The sequence below is a fragment of the Poecilia latipinna genome, unplaced genomic scaffold, assembly GCF_001443285.1.
Source record: "Poecilia latipinna isolate Pla-1442-1.1 unplaced genomic scaffold, P_latipinna-1.0 Scaffold347, whole genome shotgun sequence".
Taxonomy (NCBI): domain Eukaryota; kingdom Metazoa; phylum Chordata; class Actinopteri; order Cyprinodontiformes; family Poeciliidae; genus Poecilia; species Poecilia latipinna.
This window is the reverse complement of record NW_015112963.1, coordinates 124,251-134,268: the sequence shown is the minus strand read 5'-3', so window position 1 is coordinate 134,268 and position 10,018 is coordinate 124,251. Positions and strand designations below refer to the sequence as shown.

Sequence of the window (10,018 nt, the reverse complement as noted above, 5' to 3'; positions counted from 1 at the left end):
AAAAAAAAAAAAATCTCATTTGTCAAAAAATGACGTAAGTTGTCATTTTAGGAAGGTGGCAAAATCCAAAATAATTAAACAAAACAACCAAAAGCAATAAATAAAATAAAAATCCAAACCAAACACAATCCATAAATATAATGGATTATGAAGCATTTGCAAACAAAATTCCAGTTAAAAAGATATGAATGATAATTCCAGTGAGGATTTTTGGGATTATCGAGCTCATTTTAATCTATTATGTAGTTAATAGATTTATTGCTTATTCAGACATTATTCTTGACATGACTTATATTTTTCTTATTTTATTAATACCCACAGAGGGAGATCCTGGACACCTGCATAAATAATGCACTTCCTGATGACTTGAGGGAAGTCAGCTGCAGTGACTCAATTTGCATAAATGAGCTGAAAAAAAAACACAGATTTAAACAATTATGTGTTGCTGAGGCAGGAAACCTACTAGGTTTGGTTGGCAGAATAAAATATACGTTTTCTCAGCTCTAAATAGTCTTAATTTAGTCTTTTACTGTTTTGCATCTGTGAAGTATTTATATGATGAAGAAGCTGCTATGTCTCACTGAATACTTGTAAGTTAGTTTTGTCTTATTTCTAGTGGGACATTTGCACTAGAAACTAGACCAAAACTACTTTGCAAGATTTTGTGGTTTTGCAATGAAGAGCTGGTTTGGACACCGTTGTGACATTTTGCTGCAGCAGTTGCATGTAAAAACTTCCTATTTACATGAGCATGCCCTATGAAGTGTTCTAGAATATTTTTCTAAAGTCATAAAAATATACATGTATATAAAAATACAGTTCTGTGACACATTTAGTTTTATTTTTGAGCTGCTAGGGAAAACACTAATAAGAGAGCTGTTGCAGGATTGGCACAAACATGCAAATATAAAGGTTTGTTTTGTTGCACTTTTCTCTTTTCTCTAATGAATCAATAAATTTAGGTGTGGAAGAATCTTTCCATTATCCAATTACAATACAGTATCAGTGTTGCATAAATGAAAAGTCTGGCATTGATTAGCTGTGATCCTTTAAAAAAAGATAAATGTAGGAAAGGAAAAGCTTAGAAAATTAAAAAAACAACAAAACAAAACACGGAAAGCTTAAAACCACTAAAACTACCAGGCCTAATCTTCAGCCTATTACATCAGAAACATTTAATTATGTGGCCGGGGAGGCTTGTAATCCAACCCTTTCTGTGTTTCCATTCACTGTACACAAAGGTGGGAGGCTGAGCTGACGGGGAAGCCCGGTCCAGGCAGGATGAGGTAAAGGTCTGGCCCCTCATCAAAAGACCCGACTTAACTCCTCTTTTCCTCCTGCCACCCCTCCTGTACAGGGTTTTGTGTTTGTTAACAAAGCAAGCATTTGGGGAGGGTTTAGTTAAAGGAACCCAACCCAACCACCACTCCCATTTCACATTAATTATATTTACATGTTCTGGCCTCTTTGGTGCATGTTTAAACTCTGGCACAAATCGTCTTGTTTGCTGCAGCATTAGAGTTGACTTATGTAATTCAATGCAAACCATGTAGCAAAAAAAACAAACAAACAAACAATCTACTTTAAGGCTAGGCAGTATTGCTAAAGTTTGCTGCTGGAGTTTATAAAATGTAAAGTAAAGTGCAAAGGCAGCAATTTGCACTTGAAAGAACCGGATTGCACAGTTGGAGACTATTCATGAATTGCTTCAGGGGCTTGCGTTAGTGTTATTCCCAAGTGACTTTCAGAAGAGAACCTCGTGTGTTTTCAGTACAAAACGTGGAAAATGTCCCGCCTGTGAGACGCACAGCTCAAACAACCAGTCTTCTGTCAGAGAACTGTATCCTTCCTTTCCCCTTGGCGTCATCAAGATTACGTCAGCAGTGCTGTGAATCCCTTGACAACATGAAGTGCAGAGCAGCAATGCAGTAGGTCAAGGGTGCATGTTGAGGCCCTGCACAGTCATCCTCTGGTCAGAGTTTAATGGGGCACTTACTGGCTGAGTGGTCAGAGTGCAACAACTGTTGGACTAAAGCTCACAATTTGCAGTTTACAACGCATTTTAAATTCAACAAATGGAACACCAGTTTCCTGAGTTCAGCGCAAGTGATATTGTGAATATGAATGCTATGCTGATGAACATATTCAGTAAAAAAAACAAAACATAAATGTAGGAATACTGTAACTTTTGCAGACGTCAGTTTGAGTTTAGCAAGCTAACACATAACAATAAAAAACACAAAATGTGCTGTTAGCTAAAGCAAATGAAAAATAAAATGCAAAAAAGTTACATTGTAGTAACATAAGTGTGATAATTGATACTAAGTTATGCAAAAAATTTAAATGTTTAATGTCATCTTTGAACAAAATGACCACAGATTCAATGCAAATGTTAGCATACTAAACTTTCACCACTGACTGCTGCATTTCCATAACATAAGTCTAAATGTTACCATGATAGCATGCACAGGCTGAACCTGCTGCCCATTTCTACAGTGCTAGCATGCTAAAACCTAAGTGCTAATTAAAACCTTTCCAAAACATGAATTTTACTTTGCTAACATTAGCATGTTAATCTGTACATGGTAAATGTCCACTTTCTACATCAAATATATTACTGTGCTAATGTTATTAGCACAGTTATTCATTTATTAATTTTACTCAACACAAGGAAGCCAGACTATAAATAATGAATCTTGTCAAAAGATCAATTTGGTATAACTAGCATCAAAAAATCGAACTGCTAACTATCAAATAAACCATGCTACCATTAGCATACTAAAAAGATGCTATTTTTAGCATTAGCCTAATGGCAATTTTCAAAAAACAAATTTTAAACTAAATGTAAAATGCATTGACTAAGATGTTGGTAGGCTATTTCTCACCATGCTAATGTACTCAGTTTGTTGTAATTATGATATAACATAATAAAGACTAAACTCAAACTGGCTATCAAAACCTTTTGTTTCATTTTCAATCAGGGGATCCGTGTTCAAATTAAAGGCATGTTTTTCCGTCATTTATTTTGCAGCTTTAAGTTTCCTGTATAGTGTTTGTTTAGTTCATGTGACTTTCTTGAAGGGCTGAATCAGAAACAAACTGGTTAGGTTCCCAGTTTGGGAATCGCATTCACCTTGTTCTCAGGTTCGATATTGTTTGCATTCAAAAGCAGCATGAGGCCTCTGTATAAATATCAGTTTAGATAAAACCTAAATTCATTAGTTGGCAGCACATCAAGTCCAACTGTGTAACTATCATGTCATTGCTATAGATTTCAGCGTGCGTCATTGTTCTGGTTGTTCAGGCTCTGCAGCCTCAGCGCCCCTGGAAAAAACCTGCAACCTGCTTTAACAACTTCCTCATTCTGTTTTTCTCCCACAGAGATGGTTCAAGCTGCGCATAGAAAAGTGGAGGAAGGAGCAGGGTCTACCACCAACAATTGGATCAGTGTTGGACTGAGATTTTCTGACCTCCTTCTGATGCACAAACTCTTCTTAGCTGACCTTCTTCCTCCTCAACGGGGTGACCTACCTTTTCTCTTCGCCTCACCATATGTCCATCCCTCCTTTTTGTATCTAGCTCCTTTGTCTTTGCAGAATATGAAGTTGTTGGTGTGCCATTGTAACTGCCTTGTTTACATAAATAAACATGATGTTATTGTAAGTGGAAGGAATTTGCTTTTACATTTGACAGGATGCAGCAGGATTATACAATGGAGGGAGGATGAAGTGCTTGCTTTTGTTTTTTAGTTGGTCTCTGCAGTAAAAAGATATAAGAGAATCACTGCTTTACAATACATATGAAACATATGTGGTTTAATCTGGAACGTTACCATGGAGACGGTGAGGGAAACAACGGGTTAAACCAGTGCAGGTGATGTAATTTGTTCCCTTTATTCCCTAAAGCTAGCGTCTGTGTCTTAATGTTGCACTCCTTCCTCATATTTGTGATGTTTTGACTCCTTTTTTATTGCTGTTTTATGTTTTTATTTTTGTACAGTACTTCGGTCAGCTGCTATGTTGTATTTTAAGTGCTTTAGAAATAAAGTGATATGGTGTGGAAAAGTCTGAATGCTGTAAAAAAGGATGTGGAAATGTTTATTGCATTTTTTATCATTCTTAGGTCAGTTCTGCCTATTTGAGCTGCTTTCATTTAATTTTATTTACCCATTTATTTAACCGTGACAATGGTTAAACAAACAGGACAGAATAAGTCTGTAACTCATGCATTGCACCCAGAGCATGTATCTGCAGCTAATTTGCAACCCCAGTCCTTGGTTGAACATTTCTATACATGAAAATGCATATCAGTACAATCAATACATATCAATCAAAATACAATAATATATATATATATATATATATTATCACTTTAAATCCAACTAAGCTGCTGGTCACGCCACCCCAAGTCAAGGTTTACAACCACACGTGAAAATAACTGCAAACAGATGATCAATTATACAATAACACAGCTTTGAAAAGCAGAAGTAGAGTCTCCTGCACAATCAACAAGAATGCAGCCGAAACATTGTTTTCCAGCAGCCATTGTACAGCGAATACAAAGGTAAAACGAGCTGACCAAACGTTCTGGAGCTCAGTTTCGGTTGCTAGGTAACAGGCTGTGCTTTGCTGGAGTTGCTAGGTGATGGGCAGTGCCTGCTGATTGGTGACGTTACATTCCAGAGGTTTTTGAAACAATTAATTTTCCAGATACCAAAAAGAAAAACATGAACTTATTGGCAAAAACAGCTGGGTGTTTTTAAAGCTCTTTGGCTGTTTTTAGAAGCAGCAGAAACCCAAATGTAAGTACAAAAATGTGTAAAATGTAAAATTTTCCGTAATAGGTTCCCTTTAAAGAGAAAATTAGAGGTTTCAAACGCAGACAACCCATTATAAAGCCTCGACTGTTCTCTAAAGAGCCAGAAGGTGATGTAAGAGAGAATGATCTTTCCACTGAACAAGCCTGGAGTAAAACACAAAAACAAACACACACTCGCCGATCGTGGGAAACTGCTGAGCTTGAATAAAACAAACGACCAACATGCAACAGATCTGTTCACAGAGCAGCTTTTCCAAAGGTGCTATGAGCTTATTAGCACTCATCCGCTCTCATATCATATAGGCTTTTACTCCTCATTTTGACTGAACACACAGTGTGATGTTTAGTGAGCCCAGGGGATTTTTCCTCTTCAACCAAGTGTAAAAAAATGTCACACCCACTGAAGAACAAGCACATTTTTATATTCCCTGATGAAAACACATTACATATCTCAAGACCCCCCGCCCCCTCTGCTCTCTCATAAATCATAGATTTAATCTCACAGTTTGGATTGCTTAACATCACTAAATGCTTTCAGGGTTAAATGGAATATTTTTCTTCTGCGGTTGCCTCTAAATACATCTTGTATTTATTAATACCTTGTGCTTTTCAGTGACTCAGTTGGTGCCATATGTTATGTGTCATTGTGGTTTCTTGGTTCTCTATTTTTTCTCTCTCTCTTTCTGCAGTTTAAGAAGCTGTTGTTTTATTCAATAAAACCTTTTCCCCTCTCTTCTATAATTAACTGAAAAACCTGTTTCTCCCCCTGTTCTGTGGGGGCGCTGCACCAAAACCTCCTGACGGAAATGAGATGAACACCTCCAAAGAAGACATGACAAAAGAACTTCCTAGTTTGCAAAATGTAAACAAAAATTGAGATTTCAGCGGTTGTTCAATTTCTCTTGTCTTTGGTAAAAGACCACAACCCATTTCTCTCGCTAGCGCCAGACTCTAATGTTTGTTTTGGTTGTAATTACCCAGAATGCCCTGCATTGTAGTTCTCTTCCTTCTTTTGGAGCCCTCTCTGGTCCGCTTGGTGTTCACATGCATTTGAGTTGTAAAAACTCTCCAAACAAACTGGACTTTCTAGGCAAATTAGCAAGAGTTTGACTAAAGGGGAATAAACATGGATGTGAATGTACCCTAAAGTTTTTTTTGCTTTACTTCCCTTTCTTTCTTTTTTAGTTGCTTTTTCCTCTTTTTCCAGTTTCATTTGAAATAAACCCAAATAAATTTATTGTAGAGTTATATTGGAGCATTACAGAGAAAGCCGTAATGCTCCACTTGTGAAGGAAAATCAGTTAGTCTTCACCTTGACACTTAAGTTCAAGGAGAAATAAAGAAGAGCCTAATTCAGTACATCAGTAGCATGCTGCAGGTTTGGTGTACTGCATGTAATCAAAGCAGTGAACTCACATTATGTCCTGCAGATAAAAACTGCAGCTGCATTTTTCAACAGGAGTCACATATTTTGCTGTTGTGGAATTGAATGCAGTAATTTCACCTTATCTTTAAAGGATTCTCCTCCTTTTCTATTTTCTCCTTTACAACATATTTCCATCCTCTGCACAATCTGTTTCAGCCTCTCTTAGGTATTTTTAAATGATTCAACACTAGCCGTCCCTCGGGTGTTCTCATGTCTAATTCTGAGCAGGCTCTGTTTTTGTAGCGCCACTGTTTCCAAAACATTCATCATCACACTTCTCTAAACTTTCCCTTCCCCTCCTTTCACCTTTTCTTCTGACACATTAACATCTGGCAGAATAAAGTGTATTCATGTATTAGAAAGATCCATTCAGACCTAAATCCAATAGAAAATGTGTGGCAGAACTTGAATATTAATGCTCACTGTTCAATCTGGCTGAGCATGAGTTATTTAAATGGTAATAAGCAAAATTTGCAGTTGTAATGTTCAAGAAAGTTGCTGTAAATAGAATATTCATTATAATCCTATGAAGATTATAATGCAGTTAGCAAACAGGACACAACATGAAACTAATCTCCAGATTTACTCTCAAAGACAAACTTTACCAAAAGTGAAAGAATTAGATCTGGTGGGTTGCTTAACGTGGGAATTTTTAGAGCAGTCACTTAAAATTGTATCATGAATGAAAAGTACTTGTGTTTTGACAACCTCTTTTTAAATGTTTAAACACCGGAGGTCAAAGCTGAGACAGATTTGGTCCAATGATGTAACTTGATTAAGATGTGATGAGACGAGTGTGAACAGAGTAGGAGTGGATTGTTTTTGTGTGCTGCTAAGAGATTTCTGCAGAGCAGCAAGGAATCTGCTGAATTCAGCCTGCATCAGCCTCTTTCCGCCTGACTTCACAGATCAGGCCGCTTTACCCACACAGACTAAATTTAATCTGTGAATTTCCTGATTTGTCATCAAGTTATTTTCTGCAGCTGGTTGGGTTTCAAATGTCTACAAAGCTACCATTCTGTTTTAGCTGAGCAGAGTTTGACTATGTTAAAATAACTCAACAAACACAGACTGTAAAACAATGGCATGATTGGTTTGTATGTGCTAATGGCTAAACCAGATATTTACATACACTGAAAAAAAGTCAGAAAACTGACCAAACTCTTCTTGTTATTTCTATTTGCAAAATGCCAGAAACTTAGTGAGAATTTTCTTTAGAAAAGAGATAACTGAGTTTTAAACTGAAAGGCACACGTCAAACCTTTTGGGTTTCCTCTTGCAAACGGCTGATAGGTTAAATAAAACATTTGAGTTAATTTGAGTCACACCTGTGGGTGTGTTTTAAGGCCATACCTGAAACACTCACTGCTTTCTTGTTTGACACAATGGGAAGGTCTAAAGAAACCGCCCAACATATCAGGAAGAGGATTGTGCAGCCGAAGAATCTTTTAGAGTCTTTAATAGTTTTTATTAAATATAATTTAGTTTTAGTCTAGTTTTCATTAGGTATAGTAGTAGTTTTAGTTTTTTATGATTATTATTTTGGTAAATTTTTGGTGCACATTCAAAAAATATTGTATTTGATTATTGATTGGGTAATAAGCATGAAAACTAAGGATATTATATTAATAATTTCAGTATGCTTTAGTTAGTCTTATAAATGGATGTTATTGTTCCAGTTAGCTATAGTTTTTCCCCACTATTTACTATTTTTACTTATTTCAGTTAATAAAAATGTTTTCCCATTTTCAGTTCTCATTGTCTTGGTAGCTCTTGTTAATTTTAATAACTTTGTTTTTGTTTCGACATCACAAATCTCAGTCCTGTGGAGAAATTGTGGGAAGATCTGAAATCTGCTGACAAAATGGACTCGATTCCAGCAGTTCTGTCAGGAGGAGTGGACCAGAACTTCAGCAAACTACTGTGAGACGTTTGTGTAAGAAAACCCAAAGGACGTTTGGTTTGACTTTTACACTCAGGTCAAGTGAAAAAGATTTCTCACTTTTAGCAAATAGAAATAATTTTGGTAATTTTAGTTCAGAAAAGTTTTGTCTGATTTAACTTCAGACGATGAGAAAGAAATAAGTTTGTGTCATTTTATTCAGTGTATATGTAAAATGTTTCAACTGTAGATATACATAAAAAAATCCATTCTCTGAAATTATAAAATTTTGGCCAAACTTGGATGAATTAGTTGCTAACAACTCAGTTGCCACTTTTCCTGAGTTATTTTAATGCCACACCTACTGTGTTCAGAAATCTCCCCATAACATCCATTCATCCTACAATTACTCTTTCTTATTTTACAGCACAAACAGTGGCTGATTGAAAAAACTCACTCGAGTTTAGAAGGTGAAACCCGGCAGATTTATTAGTCCAAACTCACAGCAGCAGCAGCATCATGTGGAGCTGCTGCTGCCAGTTTCTCAGCGCTCTGGGAAAATTTACTGAAGGGCCTTTTGTTGGGAGAAAGTTCCTGTTTCTCCACCCTAACCAAGCTGTTATGCCCTCCAATGTAAGGACTTATTTTCTCAAAAGCTCTGCTTTCTGGTGCACATCTATGTCATTCTGTATCAAAGTTTTTCTCATTTCTCACAGTTAGAATAATAAAAACTGATTGCTCAATCTTCTAATAATTGTGTCACTTGTGCACAGCAAAACAATGTTTTCTTTTTTCTTTCAACAAGTTGCAAATGCGTTTGCACATCATCAATTGTTACGGAACTCATTATTAAATCTAATCCTAGATACTGTCTGGCTTACTCTAGATGGCAATGAAAGAAAGATTGCTAACACATTTTCAATAAAATTCACTTTATATGTTTAAAAATGTAATGAAGAAATGACCAGAAAACATCTCTAGTAGCCCACACACACAGCGTTAAGGGGAAAAAAATCTAAATAACTCAAGAAGTTAAGAGCCTCAAGTTTCCAGCTTTGTGGTGACTGCAGCTACAACAGCGATCTGGAGGGGTTGATTTCATTTTGTTTGGCCTGGATAGTGAAAATGTTCTGGGTTTGTTGTTGTAATAGTAACATACAAGGTTTGTTGAATTATAAGGAGGGATAAAAACAGAGTTCATTCATAAACAACTCTTAGAAATTAGATGTGGTGAAAATTGAAACTAATTTCAGTTGTATGAGAATAATAGATTAACAAATATAGATCTAGTTTCTTCTGAGGATAATTCGATGTAGCCATTATAGATGAAATCAGACTTTTTTTCCCGAATTGTGTAGCCTCACTTTTACAGCTAAAAAAAAAGAACTGAAAGGGAAAAACATAACGTAAAGCAATACAAACTGTTGTGCATTCGATCTAGTAATTCACATATTCTGAGAGAACCACAGCAGCATTGTGCAAAGTCTGAAACACATGGTTTTAATAAAAACTCAGCAGCGGAGGGAAAACCACGTGGATCCCTGCTTCCAGCCTGCGGAGAGAGACATGTTTTATTTCTGAGGGATTTGATTTCTCTGCACGAAGCTCAGAAATTTAAAGCGGCAATATTTTTCAATCATGAAATTACAGCAATTCAAAGTTTCATTCCCAGAAATAGATGCATGAGATTTATTGTGTGGGGATCTTTGTGAAACTCTAAGACAGCGGTACAGTTTATAGGTGACCTTTTAACTGTACAAACTGTGGTTTCTGAATGGTACGTTAACAATAAAATACTTGTCTTTTCCAGCAGCCATTGTACACCTCATACACTGGTCTTTAATTTCCCTCTGAGATTAATAAAGTAGTTTTGAATTTGAATTTGAAAACCA

General features: G+C 36.3%; 1 protein-coding gene across 1 annotated transcript in view; it reads left to right on the top strand.

The window, feature by feature from the left end:
- The window catches only part of hopx (HOP homeobox), a 10,216-nt gene extending 6,137 nt beyond the window's left edge, over positions 1-4,079 (top strand). The window contains exon 2 of the mRNA XM_015035740.1: positions 3,382-4,079. Coding sequence (XP_014891226.1) covers positions 3,382-3,459 — 78 coding nt within the window. The 3' untranslated portion in view covers positions 3,460-4,079. The remainder of the gene's footprint in view (positions 1-3,381) is intronic.
- Positions 4,080-10,018: the final 5,939 nt, after the last annotated feature.